Source organism: Chaetura pelagica, unplaced genomic scaffold (assembly GCF_000747805.2).
Source record: "Chaetura pelagica isolate M959 unplaced genomic scaffold, ChaPel_1.0 scaffold453, whole genome shotgun sequence".
Classification (NCBI taxonomy): Eukaryota; Metazoa; Chordata; class Aves; order Apodiformes; family Apodidae; genus Chaetura; species Chaetura pelagica.
Window position 1 is genome coordinate 1108082 of NW_009952879.1, and position 16776 is coordinate 1124857.

Consider the following 16776-nt stretch of genomic DNA (forward strand, 5'->3'; position numbering starts at 1 on the left):
TAGGTATGATTTTTCAGTATAATGTGTATATCTTTCTATTTATTTGTAATGCTGTCTTTGCTAATTAAGCTGGAATAGTGTGTTGTGCATACACTGAAGTTAAAAGGCTTACTCGCAGTTTTAACAGTCATACTTGAGATAATTTCTTATTAGTAAGAAAATAAAATTGTTGTAGTTTTGTGAAATAATACTAATGAGAAAAGGAACAAAACAACTTTTTTATCTCTCGGTGTATTTCTTTCTACTGTTCTGGATTTACTGAAGCCAGAGGTACAATTGAAATATTAGGTGGCATATGCAGTGGTTACATTTGAATATGTTTTTGTGGATATATTGTACAAGGAGAAGTTTGAGTTTGTAGTTATTACTCATATACTGTTGAATAACATATTCCCAGATGTTTTTGAAATAACTGAATTCAGGTTAAATTAAGCTTAGTTTTGTAACTGCATTCTCTCTTCTCTCAGAAAACAAGCTGAGCAGTTGTTTACAAATATTACACTGCTGTATGTTGATGAATGTTTCCCAGTAATCACATACTGTAAAGAGTCCCATATTGCTTTTCAACCATACAGAAAGAAAGGTTGTGTACTTGAGGAGTTTGTCTTGGCTTTTTCTTGAATGCTGTAAATAGCTGTAAAATAAAAATCCCTACTCGTTTCCTCATGACTTCAGAAGTGAGTCAGGTCAGATACTCCTGCCCTTATTTTATAGGTTTGTATTTTGCTGGAGGGTGGAATTGTCTTTCTTGCAGTGGTGGATGAGGTTGGTGGTGGTCATCAGGCACAAGTTGACATTCTTCTTGAGCAAGGGCTGGTGCTGGAAATCTGAGGTCAGCTTGGAACAATTTGATTAAATGTACAGTATCAGCTCAGGACATAATTTCCCTGGTTACCAGTGAGAGCTGCCCGAATTTATTTAGCTTGCTGTAGTGAAGATTTGTTGGTAAAATCCAAGAATTATGATGGTATGAAGTTTGATAGGGCTTAATACTTGTTACCTGGAGCAAAAAATAAAGGAAGGTAATGCATTCAGAATAAAAGTGGCCTGAAAACTGAGTTCTTGAGCCAACCATTCCAACTGCTTTAAATTCTGCTTGAGTTTCTGAATGTTAGCAAGCTCTTGAACTCCTGTGTTGTAACAGTTTCTCTTGCAATAAAATTTTACACCCAAACAAAATTATTTCAACAAAAGGGAGTTCTAAATATTGTCTAGTTTTAAGTCTAGAACTTGATGACAGTAAACTTCCTGAAGCTACTTTAGCAAGGGTCCAGCACGTATGAGTGACTTAGCTAAACATTTTCAGCCCCTTTCTCGATGTTCCTTGCAAAAGAAGAAACTATTTTCTTTACTTGCAAAATCAAACTATTAAATAAGGCTTGGGGTTTAAGGGACTTGCAAGGGTGTTTGAGAGTCTCTGACGAAGGAAACTGAATCTCCTGAGATGTAGTGCACTGCATTGTTTGCAAGGCCATTTTTATCCTACAGATACTGTTTTGTCCAGTGCTGAAGTTAATTTACAGCATTGGTAGCAAACACTGCAAAAGAAGACTATACAGAAAGAATTTATATATAAGGAATTTTTGTATCATTATGTTCCATGAAGAAATAATGCAATTTTCCAACACAATTTGGCAGAAACATCAGGAGTATATTCCTTCCCATTACAAAAAACTTCATGTGGTCTTGGGTGTTTATGTTTCACAGTGGTCTGTAGTTGACTTGTTTTAAATGTTTTGTGTAAAAAACAGTATGTTACTGGCTATGGATGGGTTGCACATCAAGCATCTCAGCCCCAAAACACTAAAATGTTATCAATGTTTAGCCTGCAAAAATACTCCAAGATCTGGCCTTCATATCCGATGTAAAATCCCGTAGGATGAGGTGGCTGCAAATGTTGCAGTTGTATCTTTAGAATAATTAAGACAGCCTTTGCGTATATGTTGCATATATTCAGGAAGCAAATTAAGTTCAGTTTATGCCTTAGAAGATCCATTGTCATTGTGAGTGAAGTGCAGTAACAGACTATATGCTACATTTGAGCTGCTTTTTGGCTCAGCCATGAGCTTCAGTAGTAAAACATCTGTAGAACTTTGCACAGTATTTTGCTGTGCCTGATGGTTCAGCTACTCAAGTGTCTAAGTGAACAAAAAGAGGCCAGCTGGGTTGTCCATTCCAAGATTCAACAATTAACTCTCATGAGTTATTGAAAATAGTGTTATATGATCTAATGATGAATCTCTCTTGATTTCTCTTATTGTGTTTTTTTATATTACTGCAAATGTTCTGCTTTTTAAAATAAACATAGTTTTGTTAGTTCGGTTAGTAATAATATTAAGTGATAATTTGCTTCAAAAATACTGATACATATTTCTTTTTTGCCAGTTATAGCTTCTTGTAATGGAAGATGGAAGACAAAGGGGCTCGTGTTGCTGACTACTTTGTTGTCGCAGGATTAACAGATATTTCAAAACCACTAGAGGAAGAAATCCACTTCAATGATGCTTGCCATAAAATTGCTAAACCAAAAGAACCTATTACAGATGTAACAGTAATTAATAAATCTCTGGGGGAGGAAGTTCCTCAGGGATATAAATGCATAGATGTTACTCCTTCAGGACTGTCTGCAGATCTCAATAATGGCAGTCTGGTGGGACCGCAGATATACCTTTGTTATCGCCGAGCAAGGGATAAGCCCCCACTTACTGATCTGGGGTGAGTGGGTTTTTCCTGTTTCAGCAGGTGATTCGGGCAGTTTTACTCGACTAATGACCAAGCAAAGTTTATTGAAATACCAGGCTTTTAAAATAAAAGGCAGAACTCTAAACAGGAAGTTATTTGTTGTCTTGAGCAGACTGTAACCCAGGTCAGACAAATTGCACACTGAGTGGATTGCAGTGACAGCTGTAATGCCTTGCATTTTTGAGTTTTCAAAGCCATTTATAATTGTTAATGCATGTATTTTGGCTGAGATAAGGTGCTTAACTTACTTAATACAGATTGCAGTGAGGTGAGTTGTAGTACATTCTTAGAATCAGGGAGTGATTCTTTAACAGGCTTGAAAATAATGCTATTTTGCAGTAAGCAAAACAATTAAAAGCAAATATACGTGAGCAAAACTAGTATAGTTTCTTCATGAAGCTTTTCTGTTGGCGTGCAGTGTGATATAATGTGACCTGAACTTGTCAGCAAAAATCTTTTGAGCAGAGATGAGACAAGAGCTGTTGCTAAACTAGTCCTGTTCAGTTATAATTCTTAGCATAGTATTAGAGTTCAAAGTGTTTAAAAAAAAAAGATGGCACCTTCTGACTTCTTTTCATCCCGTTCTAACTAGGGTTTTGTATGATGGGAAAGAAAGAGTAAAGCAGGGTTGTGAAATAATTCACACTACTCCCTATGGTCGGCCTGCCAACATCAGCGGCAGCGCCTCCTCGCAGAGAGTGTACGTCACTTACCGGCGGGCGTCCGACAACATGACACAGAACACCTTGGCTGTTACTGATATATGTATCATCATACCAAGTAAAGGAGAAACCCCCCCACATACCTTCTGCAAGGTTGACAAGAATCTTAATAATAGCATGGTAAGATTTAAAATTTGAATTTTGAACACTTGATGTTTGGTGATGTTTGTGGAGTGTGACAGTTCTCAGGATACTGGGTGATAAATCTGGATAAGCACTCTCCAAAGATAAACTAAAGCTTGAAAGAACTGGAGGATTACATTGCTTTGTTCCTGCTGGAACAAAGTATTTTTGAGAGTCTCAGGGCAAGTACTCATTTTAGAGCTGACTTAGAAATACTGCCTTCAGCAGCTTTGGATTAGTCCTTAGAATCTGTTGTGTCACCATGTGCATAGTTGGAGGTTTTACAAACGTGGCTGTTTCTGATGCTGATTTTACTGTTGTGATGGAAACTCAGTATCTAACAACTGCCTTCTGATTTATTTTCAAACTCCCCTATTACCTACAACACTATTTTATGTGTTATTTTCAGTTTCACAAACTTCACTGAAGAAAGCTGTGTATGGGCAGTGATGAGTGCTGTAGACTGGAAGCTTCTTTATGTACTTAATAAGGTTTCAAAGCTAGATCTGCTAAAATATACAGGTGTCACAGCTCTTTGTTTTGCAGAACTGAGTATTTAGGTATCTCCTGACTGAGTCTGCAGCCCTTTATGCTGACTTCTGAACAGTCCTCAGAAGTCAGGATGCTGGCTGTATATATGAGTATCATGCAAAGAAGACAATGGAAATGTGTCTGTACATGTTTTTAAATTAATACCTGTAGAAGAATTTATAAATCTTGTGCTTCAGTCTATAAACTGGTTTTGCTTTGAAGGTCAGGCTGATGCCTGTCTCGGATTGGTTAGCTCAGAGCTAACAGTCCTTTTCTTTCAGTTACCTCTTGGTGGCCATTGGCAGAAGGATAGCATAGCAGGCCCCAACATTCCTGTATTTTAATGCACTATGGTTTTGTGTACAGAATATGGATCTTTTTAACCAAGGAAGAAGAGGTTTTCCTCCACTCTTTTCAGTCCTGTCCATGTTATACTTCATCACATAATGAATAACTTACTTTGTTTTACAGTGGGGCTCAGCAGTATATTTATGTTATAAAAAGTCCGTGGCAAAAACCAACACCATATCATATAAAGCTGGTATGTAACTATAATTTAGCTTCTCTTATCTTCAATTTGTCATATGCAGGTTTATTTTTAATATAATACAGTTTTTAATTAAGAATTATTTGACAAAGAGACTGCCTTGCCTTTATGCAAAAAGTGATCTTTCCCTGAAGAATTATTTTGAAATGATTTCCTAAAATAAGTCTTAGAAATATGTATCGTGACCAGTTTGTTTTAAAATTTGGTCTCAGTTTGGAAGTGTTTTACTGCTATGTGTAAAATAAAGCCTTACCACATTAGTCTGATAGCACATTAACTGAATCCTCAACTGAGGCAGAACAGCATAATTAATTTGTTCAATTCTATTGATATTAAAAAAACAATCTATCTAAACTCTGACATATCAGATTTTTCATTAAACTTTTTTTTGGTCAAAAATTAACTGCTTTAATAATTGAAAACATCAGTCTTTTATTTCTCAATTCTGATTACCATTTTTAAGCTAAATTTTACATCTTTAGTGATGAATGTGAACTCTTAGAATAATATCTGAAATGCACACTAAGCTAAATTTTACATCTTTACTCATTAGTGATGAATTTGAACTCTTAGAATAATATCTGAAATGCACACAACCTGCAAACAGAAAAAGAGAAATTAGTTACAAGTAGTTCCTGAAGTAGGAATTCAGTCCAATGAGTTAGCCAGGTGATTTTCTCCTTAGGCTGTGGGAGCATCCTGCCCCTTCCCAGATATTTACAGTGCCTGGTTATTTGCAACTTTACTGATCTTTTGAAGTTAGTATATGCTCATACGTTATTTTCCTGGGTGTTTTTTGTGGAATGAGCTGTTAGAAATGTTTCTGGTGTTCCTTTTATAACTACTTTGTTGCAAATTGCCTTTCTAGGTTTAATATGCAGATACCCTGAAGAAGATTATGAGTCATTCCCACTACCAGAATCTGTGCCTCTTTTTTGTCTACCTATGGGTGCAACGATTGAATGTTGGCCATCTAACAGTAAATACCCTCTCCCAGTTTTTTCCACATTTGTACTGACTGGAGCTTCTGCAGAAAAGGTATTTTGAAAGATTAAAAAACTGTTAACAATTGAAGGTTAAAAGTGTGGTTATTTGTCTGTTCAGGGTGACGATGATAGCATGTATTTTTGTCGACAAACTTGAATCTGTTCATTTGGGTTTAATTCAGACTGTTTTAAAGAGTGACTTGCATTTATTTCACTGCTGGTCTGTTGGTCATACAAATCTTCACTCCTTTGCTTTCCAACTTAGCCTTTGATACTAGAGAGCTGTAAAAAGTCTGACTGCATATATATGCAAGTGGACTATTTTTATTGCAAGCATGGGAACAACCTTACATGTGTATACTTGTTCTAAAAAGTAAATTGGATGTCAGAGGAATACTGCTTTGAGTTGTTTATAAAAGATTTCTTAAATAGCTTTAAAGGCAATTGTAGGAGCAGTTGATTGCAGTTGTGCTCTGTATAATCATTCTTTTTCTCTCACTTAAATTGTTTCATAAATTCCTCTTTCTCATGTGACATTGTTTTAAATAAATCATAGACTGTCTGGATTTTCACAGCCATAAGAATATTCCAGAATAGATTGCTTCAAAAGATGGTGAATTAATGTGACTTTTCATGCAGTAATAAGCTTAATTTTCCTTGCATGTTTGGGGTTTGTTAGATAGCTTTGAAGGTCGAGGCAGATTTATTGACTTCAAATCAACTGTGTTGTTGCAGGTATATGGTGCTGCTATTCAGTTTTATGAACTGTATCCTGAAGAGAATCTCTCAGAGAAACAAAAATCTCAGCTGGGATTAGCAGCTGCAGCTGAGAGCAAGTCAGATTCATGTAGAACAGTTCAAACAAATAAATGCATCTGTCTGCTCTCTCACTGGCCTTTTTTTGATGCTTTCAAGAAGTTTCTTACCTTTCTGTATCGTTACTCCATTTCTGGTCCACATGTCCTACCCATTGAGAAGTAAGTAACCTGTGTTACCATTTAACATTTCTAGGCTAATAGAACTTTTCAAGGCATCAGATTTCAAATGCAGCATTTGCTTTTTCATTTTATTACATGTCAATCTTTCTGGTTAAACTTCAATGTAAGTTCTATAAGACACTGACTCTGTGGAGCAAGCATTTTTTGTGATTTATTATTTTTTTTAGTCCACTTCTTTATTCCACTTTGTATCTGCTGTGTTTGATTTAAAATTGTGATACTGTAAACATACAATAATGAATTTATTTTTTTTACAGCTGAGAACTATTTTTTGTTTTTGAACTTTGGGAATAAATAAAATTATAAATAAATATAAATTGTTTTATTAGTTTTTATTTTACTGATTTATTTGCTTATTGAGGATTCTCTTATTTGTAAACTGACTGTTCAATTTACTGTGCATAATTTAAATATAGCTACGCTGTCTTGCTTGAACTTAATATAGCATTTAGCCTAGTTTCTTCAGCTATTTTAAGGATGATGAAGGTTCTGTGCCATACATGTGTATTTGAACATTTTCAGCCAGCCCTGCTTCTGCAAGCAGCAAGTCTTTCCCTTTGATGTTTGCTGTATATTCCATATTTCTGCCACCATCTTCCTGCACTGGAAATAAAGACAAAATCCCAGCTCCTCCGCCAGCCTAATTCCTTTCCTGTTCTCATTGCCATGTGGCTGCACAGGCAGTGCAATTGAAAATATGGTAAAAATGGGGGGGTTTGCATACATTTAATGGCATGATATGCAGCTACATTGAAATATATGTGTGAAATACATAGTTTTGTGTCAGAAATATGTAAAAGGAGTCTTCTGGTGTGCTCTGAATAATGGTAAAAGTTGTAGAAATCAGTAAAGTATGTGCTTGTAGTATGCAGTTGATGTGGGATTACCTGATTCTTCCTGAGTTTCTACTGATTGCATGTAGTTTCTTTCCATGTGAAAGCTTATATTCTGTAGAGCCCTACACTTTCAGAACTTCTGGAAGTTTAATCAATTTATAGAGCTGAGAACTTACTCAAATTTTTTTTAATCTCTATCTGTAGCTGTAGTATATGCAAAAAACTTTTCACACATTTTCATTAGAAATCTTGCATAACAATTTGTGTTTTGAATGAAGAAAATGGATTAACTTAGTGACTTCCTGTGATACTCAGCTGTGAATATTTTTGTGCAAGTAACCAGTGCTAGTCTCTGAGGTACAGTGCTATTTCAAGCCAGTCTCAGAAGCAGGATTGTAAATGATACTGTAATACTCAAACAGCAGAATTTCTACGTTACGAATTTATTTAAATGAACTAAAACAAACCTGTCTAATTTTTCAGTCTCACAAACCAAGTTTGTAGTTTGAAAGATAATCTCCTGCCATTTTGATTGTCACTAGTAGAAAAATAGGTGTTCAAGGTCAGAATAGATCACCGTAGGATTTGGTAGCTGTTTGGGTTGGTTTTTTTTGTTGCTGTCTTCTGAATAAGGATGTGCCATTTTTATATAATGAATTCTCCTGCTGACAGTGATTTTGTCTTGAGGTAAAGCAGTTTAAGCTTATAATTTCTACTAAATCAGTGCATTTCTTTTCTTCTAGACACATTTCCCATTTCATGCATAAAGTTCCTTTTCCATCCCCTCAGAGGCCAAGAATTCTAGTTCAGGTAAGTGTAAATTTCTTCTAAATAGCTATGTCTTAAGTGGAGACAAAACAGCTGTTGAACAGGTCAGTAAATGGAAATTGTAATTTTTATGTTCCAATTTCATTTTGCTCAAGATTTTTTTTCCTAGCTTCGTACACTTAATTTTTAGATTTCTCACTGTTGTTTCCAGTTTAGTTAAGGACTTAATGAACCATTGCAAGATACTGTTTAGTGAGCTGCAAGCTTAGTTGTTGTTTTTTTTCCAGACTATATGGAAATTAATGGAAAACTACTCAAAGTCAGCATCTGGTTTCATTTTTTGCAATAGCTTTTGAACCGTTTTTTTCTTGCTACTGTATGAAGGCTGAGTGTAAAATAAATAAATTAAAACCAGATGTGAAGGGTATATTCATTATTACCCCTTTTCCCAAGGGGTTTCTTGCTGTCCTCTACATAACAGATTGCCCTTACTGAAAACTGCAGGAGCCAGGCATGCTCAGCACAGGCACATTTCATCAGTATGACCCTCTTTCTGTCCTACCTGCAAGACTCAGCATATTTTACTATGTTTGAGTGAAAGGGCATAATTGCTAGGATTAGGTTGCCTGTTGTGGAAAATTTCACCTGTGTCACTGGTGGTAGGAGAGAGGCAATCCCTATCATAAGGACTTTTTAAGTGAAAAGTGAATAAGACTTGTTAAATCTTTTTCCTTTTTATCTCCTAAGAGGCACAATGAGTAGAGACATGAAAAAAATTTATTGCTGAGAAAAGACAACTCTATTCCCTTGTAGTTATTTTTCCAATTTCGTGGTTTTGAACAAGTTACAAAATGATGTGACTCTCTGTTGCTGCTTATATGAAATAAAATGTAGAGTCCTGTGCAGGTTTCAGTCTTAATGTAGTAGCCCATGTGCTGTTGAAGTCTTTCAGAGTAAATGCAATCTGGAGTTATATCTGTGCTATGGAATGTAATGAATAATAAAGATCCTTCTTAGTGTACTTGGATATTATGAAGAAGTGACATTTATTATTGTTACTGAAAGGGGGGTGGGGAACAGTTGCGCTGAAACTGTATTTGACACTTCTATCGCTTTTATTGTTACAAAGCTCAATCCAAAACCCAGTGTTTTCTTGTTGGTTTATTTTTAATTTGCCTTCATCAAAATATTGGTGCTAGGGAACACTAAATATATTTACAGAGAACTGTAAGTAAGTTTAGAGAAACTTTCTTGTTGTTGTTAATCGGAATTTTTAGAGAACTCTTTCAAAATATATATGGGTGTATATCCTGCAACAAAGTCTGAGGGCCTAGATGTAGGTGATGTGAAATTACATCTGTTCCACCTTACTTTCAAAGTGCTGTATGCATCAAGGGAGCACAACTTCAGTAGCTGATAGCACAGATGTGGAACAGTGTTTTTAAAGTAGGCAGTGATAGTCTAGGTCTGTGAAAGTACTTCCTTCAAGCTGCTTTTGGGGTCTTCTGAGGTGTACAGCACTGAATAAAACCACAGATGATTCTATCTGTTCCCAAAAATAGTATGGGAAATGTTGTGTTCTTAGGATTCCATTTCTTCAAAGAAATAATAATTTCTCTCTGAAGCTTGTTAATGTCATACATGGTAGTCTTTTGTTAATGATTAGTATAGCAAATCCCTCTGAATGTGTTGCTGTGGAGTGTCTTGTGAGTGCCTATCTGCTTTCTGATATGAGAGCTGATACCTCTTAGTAACTACATCTATACCAGTCTGAACGTGTGACCCATTCTCAGATCCTTCTTAGCATCTGTTACAAGGGAGAGAGAACACAGCATGTGTATGACACTTAAGTTTCAAAGAAATTACAGCCAGTAGTAAAAGAGTCAGGAGTGCTGCTGATTGCCAGTTTCCAGCTGCCCTTTTCCATAGATTGTTTCTGATCTGAAATTTTTTGGAGTCTCTTCTCCATGTCCTACATTCCCTTGTTGCACAGATATTCCTGTTCTAATGATTTATTCACAACTTGAAGAGCATGTTGGGTAATAATATGTTTCTCTCCCTGAAGAGTAGGTGAAGTAAGTGCCCCTTTTCCCTAAGGGAGATGTGCTCTCTGAATAGATGTTTGATTGTGTTTATCTGCTGAAATGAAACAGTCATAGGACATTAGACTGATGCTTCCTTTCTGGAGGCAGGTCATGAAGGTTACCTCAGGCTGAAAAAATGACTTCTTTGAATTCTTTCACTGAACAAGCTAATGGTGATTGTTGTCACAAGGTGACTTACTTGAAGACAAATTAGCATGTGGAGTGGTGTGGCCATCCTCATCTGTCATTATAGCCAAATGTAGCGTTAGCCTTCCAAAGCTCTGCTCTGTGAAGCACGCAAGGAAGCAGGACTGCACAGACTCCTGGGAATGCTGCACGGTTACTGTGTCTGTCCAGGCACAGACGTTCCGGCCTTAGTGCTTCATTGTTTGTGGTTGTAATTCATCTGATTTTCTGACTGCTGTTCTCTGGTTATTTGCTGTGGGGTCTAAACTGAAATGTACTCACAAATGAAGTATTACTAGAAGTTGTCTGATCTTGCAGCTCAGTTGTACAAGTTACTGTGACTTACTGAGTTACTGCTGTTACTTCTATGTGTACTTTTATACAATAGAACATGTGTGACCACTTAGCAGAGGGGAGTAAGCTAACTGATATCTTGTTACCTTGGATTTACTATGGCAGAAAATGTCAGTTGAGCTTTGATAAATTGCTTCAGTACCTGTTTTCTTGTACTCATTTGAATCACCCTATTCATGTTGAATATGTGAATGATTTCTCTTGAGGTCGTATCACTACTGTAAGAAAGGAATGTGGCATTGTGTGCCACTTTCACAGTGCTGTGCAGCTGGGCCATACAAGATTTGGCTTTGTTTACATTTTATTTTTAGGTGTTCCTTGAGGTAGTTGAGTAATTTCTAAAAAATATTTCCAATGTACAGAGTAAAAAGTAAGTATTTACAAATCTTTTTTCCAGCTATCTCCACATGATAACCTGATTCTTAGCCAACCTGTGTCATCACCTCTTCCACTGAGGTAAGTAGCAGTATCTTCTCTTTAATTGTGTATGTGTTCTGACTTACATTGCAGAAAATATGTGGTACTTGGAGCTGTAATTGTGCAAATTAAGTTACCCTGTCTGGTGCCTTTTGTAGGTAGTTATATGTATGAAGTGTATTTGTGATGAGACCTGCTCTGTGACTAGGATACATGTTTAATGAACAGTATCTGTGTTATTTCAAGTAATTGTAGTGGTTCTTTAGGCAGAATATGTATAATTAGATTCCCTTTCTAGGAGTTGGTACCTGGGCTCCCAAGGTATAGTGCAAGGTAATATTGTCACGTAATTGAGGGAGTTCTGGGACACATTTGAAATTTGTCTTTTCAAGAGAGTGATTAAAAACAAATATCATCCCCCTGTAAATTGCTTTCAAGAAAGAAAAGCACATGTCCTGAAAATAGTCTAGACTGATGGAAGAGTCTCAAGTAGTTATGGTCACTATTGGGCAGTAGCCATTGGTACACAGGGAGGTGTACCAAGTACTCTGCACTCTTCTTTCAAAGAAAGATTTGCAGATTTAAGTTTATAAAATCCTACTCTAATGCTTTGATTTCTGTTTCGTTACTGATTTTTTTGTTTGTTTTTCTTTTTTTATGATCCCTTGTAACTCACCAATATGTATATATTCCTTAACAGTGGGGGCAAGTTTTCTACACTACTTCAGAATTTAGGACCTGAAAATGCTGTAACTCTACTTGTGTTTGCAGTGACCGAACACAAAATTCTCATCCATTCATTGCGACCTTCTGTCCTTACTAGTGTGACAGAGGCATTAGTCTCTGTAAGTATCATTCCCTGAATCATACACCTGCAAGTAGAAAAAATAATGTTTTTTTATAAAATATAAAATTAGTAGTAGTGTTGTTAGGCTTAACAGTTACTTAAAAATAAGAATTAAAATATTCATTAAAGAGAAAAACATGTTGCTACTGTTATCCCATGAAGACAGAAGAGAGATAGTAGCTGTTGTTGTTTCTTTGTGTGTAAATATTGTAACTAAGCAGGTTCTTTGGCCATCACAGTGCACTGAATACAGGTTCCTGATTTGCCCAAATAACACTGCATTCTCTCTTGCAGAGGAATTTAAAATGTGTTATTTTCCTGCCTGTCCTCACTAAGTATTGTTTTTATATCTGTGCTATGTACCATCTCTTATACTGAAGACCTTTTTTCCTACCAATTAAAGCAATATAATTTTAGAGAATTGAGTGCATTTTTAATTGAATAATCTGTATCTGGTTTTTCAGTAATAATCATCTGTCAGGTTAAAAGATTTTGAAGTGGCAGTTAGTGATGCTTGTTTTGTACTTGAATAGGCTATTTTATTATACATGTTTAACCTAAGTTTTTGTCTCTGCCTATGTTCAAAGATGATATTTCCCTTCCACTGGCCTTGCCCATATATTCCTCTCTGTCCCTTGGCACTGGCAGATGTGTTAAGTGCACCATGCCCATTCATAGTGGGAATTGATTCAAGATACTTTGATCTCTATGACCCTCCACCAGATGTTAGCTGTGTGGACTTGGATACCAATACAATTTCTCAGTAAGTATTTATTAACAATTTTTCTTCTGTATTTCTTCTTGCCTCCTGTTTTTGAAAGCAAAAACCAGCTTTTTGGCAAACATTTGGGGAGTTTTGTTTGGTTTAAACATCTAAACTTTCAAATATATCCTTCTTCTTGAAAAGAGGATGCTAGAAATGACATCGCTTGTCCAACACTGCAGAGTGGAGATACAGTCCTCATGGAACATTATTATTGCCTTCTGTTCTGTTACATAAAAATCTTACTGCACGTGTTGGCATGTTTCCTTGGTTAACCATCTTGTGTCCCACTTCATTGTCCCTGGAGGGGAATAGTAATTTTAGTTTGCCACAATCACCTTTCTTAAGTGTTGAAGAGATTCTAGAATCTTCATATTGGCATCTGTCTGAAAATTATAACAAGTCATACTTTGCATCCATATGAAGTATGGGAACTTTGTGTTGAGAATTAGAGACGGGAACTTTGAGTGTCAGTCTTACAATCATGTAATCATTAACAAACTGAAGTGATAGTATTATAATAATTCTTCTTCAGAACTGTGTAGAGTGCTACCTTTTTCTGTAATATTGATTAGCTAGTATCTAAAACAGTAGCAAGGATAGCTGTGCACATTTAAAACCATTGGGAATCAGCTCATGTTATTATACTCAAAGCATTGTTTCCTTGTTGTGATGTGATACAAAGATAGAAGAACATAAGGCTACTGGTTCAAGATTCTAAACCACACAACATTTATTAAACTTGTATTTTGGAATTAGACTGGTATTTTAATATAATGTTTAATATACTCGGTGTGTCCTTAGTGTTACTTCTCCAAGTCTTTAGCCAGTGTTTTTCTGGGTCATCCTCCTATTGGCAGCAGCCTTGCAGCATTACTATGTCTAGCCAAAAACTTATTTCTTTCTAAATGATTATATTTGTGGGTTTGTTTTGGGATTGTTTTTTTCTTCAGTAGTTGTTTGTGGAATTACAGAAGGCTATATATATTAAGTACTGGTAACCAGAAATGTTTCTTAAGGGTTTTATGCTGATAGCAAGTTTGTATAGCAATTCTGCTCTAAAATTTTTAGGAACTAGTTCAAACTAGGCTGCAATAACTTCGGTTTGGATTTTGTTACTTTTTGGCTAAGAACATGTTTGTGCATTTCTTCTGGCATTTGTCTAATTAGCTACGTATTTTTAAATGGAAAATAAATTATTTCCAGTTATTTCTAGTTTCATTCTACTTTTAGCTAATTTTTCTCTACTTTTCTTAGATTAATTCAATTTCATTGAATGGAAAAATGTGTCAAACAAATGCTTACAATTTTTGTGAATTTGTAACCAGTAGGGTCTCGAGGCTTGCTGGTGCCCTCTGTTGACAAAGGAAGTTGTCAGGGTTTTTCCAGCATGATAAAGTTAAGTCCAGTCTGTACACACTAAACACAAAGCAGTTATCAAATTAATTTTGGATTACAATGACCATCCTACTTTAAGTAAATAGGGTTCAGAATATAGCATGTGTGGTGGTTGTGCAATGGCAGGTGCTTAATACTATTAATCTATCTTTTATGTATTCTAAGTGGATTGATTTCAGTGCTAAAGAGTGTGGCTGCATAATCATTATCATTTTGAGGTTCAGGGCATTGGTTGGATGGCTGTGATCAAATCTCCATACAGTAAATCAGGTTTCACTTGGGTTAGTTTTCAATCTTGCTCACTCCTGTTTTAATGGAGTTTCCTGTTTTAATCCCATTTCTCTAAGTGGGATAGAAAAGTCCTCTTAATACAGTCCAATATACCCACATGTTCCAGTGTATACTCATGACTTTTTTTTCCTTTCCTTTCCAGAACTGGAGATAAGAAAGCTATTGCATGGAAGATCTTACCAAAGAAACCTTGTAAAAATTTGATGAACACTTTAAGTAATTTATATCAGCAACTGGCAGAAAGTGAGTGGGAAAGTATATAAAAAGATTTACATTGGATACATTGTGCCACGTTAACAGATAAATGAATGTATCAAATTCATTATGTCCATAAGTCACCCCTGACCTTAAACATAATGTTTTCATACAGAATGGCAAAATTTGTGCTTGACGTTCAGAGATTAGAGAACCCATGGAGGGGCTTTTGGGGTGGAGGAGACTTCCATAAGGCAGTGCTTTTTGGCTGCTGAAGTTACTAGGATGTAATGCTTGCATCCCATCCATGTGTTTGTCCCTAAAATAAGCTGCTTTAATCAGCTCTTGTATAAATTCGCATGTTTTTACAAACAGCTTACTTTGAGGGGTTTTAAAGCTCTGTCCATACTGATTCTCTCTAGTGCTGTAGTATCTAAGGTGCTGAAAAAATAAATATATCTTACTTTTGGTATTATCCAGAGGTACAGGAGTTGTATAAGGTCAAGCTGAATCCATTTTTGAATCTCATGATTGAATTTAATTGTATATATTTTGATCTATTCCAAACTTCATGGAGCTCAGTAATCAGTGAATCTAATAGCATAAAGAGAATTTTATTTACCAATATTGGGGGGAGGGGAAATTAAAATGTTACAATGTTGTTTTTGTTTACAGTGCAACAGAGACCAAGAGAAGATGCGTTAATGGAATTAGCAATGAATGACTATGATTTTAATTCTGGGAAGAAATTACATTTGTTAGATTTGGAGATCCAGGAAGCATTTCTGTGTTTCATGGCCTCAATACTAAAAGGTTACAGGTCTTACCTCAGGCCAATAACAGAGGCACCTTCTGAAACAGCCACAGATGCAAGTTCCCTCTTTGAACTACAAGGTGAAGAGTCATAAACTTATTTTCTGCCCATTAATTTAGTATGTTAGATTCTTCTTTAAAGAACAAAAATATTTTCAGTGCTGGTGTTGTGAAGGATGGAAAAAATGCAAGTACAGAAAAACTTGCATTGTACTGACAGAGGTTACAGTGCAGTTATTGCTTGTTGGTAGAATGTAAGGTGTGTGGGGAGGGCTTTCTTGTTGTAGCCATTCTTACATGCTTATGATGTCACCTTATAGGCTTCCTCAAAAGTCGAGATCGTTCCCATCAGAAGTTCTACACCCTGATGACCAAAACTCAGATGTTCATCCGCTTCATTGAAGAGTGTTCCTTTGTCAGCGATAAGGACGCAAGCCTTGCGTTTTTTGATGACTGCGTGGACAAAGTAAGCATGTCTTCATGTGGATATGTTGATGGTGTCAGATGTATGGGTTACCTAAAGCAGGCAAGATTTGTTATGGTGTGTCATGTAAAAGCTCTGTGTAACCTGCCGTTTTTTGGTGGGTTCTGTTACTCTACCATCACGTTTGTGTCGCAGTAAAGGGAATAGCTTGCTGTCTGCTTCTGTGCTGGTCTCCTTTGGGTTTTTTGCAATAGTTTTTGTTTTCAGGAGACCTGAACTGAAACCCACAATCTTTATATCCCTGTTTGCTTCCATTGTAACATGAAAGAAATTTTTATTAATATTATAAGAAATTCCACACCTACTTGTCATCTTCCTGGTCACCTGTAACACTCTATTTGGGATGCTGATGTTTAAGTAATGTATGTGTTGTGTAGGTTTTCCTACAAAGTAGGTCACCTGCTCTTTGTTCCAAAGGGATTACTAGTGAAGACTGAAAACAACTATTTACAGTTTGAATTTATGGCTGTTTCTGCTATGTAAGTACAGAAGAGCTGAAAGGAGTTGTCTACTTTGTAGACAAGTTGTCTACTGAAAGATACAGTGCAATTGTCTCCCAAGTTTTCATTTTTCCAGGAGTTCAAAAGTTATCTCGATTCAACACATATTTAAGCTACTGGCTTGATTACATTTCAGTGATGGAAATTAGTAGCTGTGGAATTTTTACGTCCTTAGAAGTGTTTAAATTGCC

The 16776-nt window shown here is 36.0% G+C and overlaps 1 protein-coding gene across 3 annotated transcripts in view; it reads left to right on the forward strand.

Moving 5' to 3' along the window:
- Nucleotides 1–2393: 2393 nt before the first annotated feature.
- Nucleotides 2394–16776, forward strand: part of DENND4A (DENN/MADD domain containing 4A) — a 29708-nt gene continuing 15325 nt past the window's right edge. For all 3 annotated transcript variants that reach the window (XM_009995288.1, XM_009995287.1, XM_009995289.1), the window contains exons 1-12: nucleotides 2394–2715; nucleotides 3335–3584; nucleotides 4590–4659; nucleotides 5534–5703; nucleotides 6387–6628; nucleotides 8229–8295; nucleotides 11275–11333; nucleotides 11995–12139; nucleotides 12729–12904; nucleotides 14736–14836; nucleotides 15464–15682; nucleotides 15922–16067. In XM_009995288.1, coding sequence (XP_009993590.1) covers nucleotides 2408–2715; nucleotides 3335–3584; nucleotides 4590–4659; nucleotides 5534–5703; nucleotides 6387–6628; nucleotides 8229–8295; nucleotides 11275–11333; nucleotides 11995–12139; nucleotides 12729–12904; nucleotides 14736–14836; nucleotides 15464–15682; nucleotides 15922–16067 — 1953 coding nt within the window. In that variant the 5' untranslated portion in view covers nucleotides 2394–2407. The remainder of the gene's footprint in view (nucleotides 2716–3334; nucleotides 3585–4589; nucleotides 4660–5533; nucleotides 5704–6386; nucleotides 6629–8228; nucleotides 8296–11274; nucleotides 11334–11994; nucleotides 12140–12728; nucleotides 12905–14735; nucleotides 14837–15463; nucleotides 15683–15921; nucleotides 16068–16776) is intronic.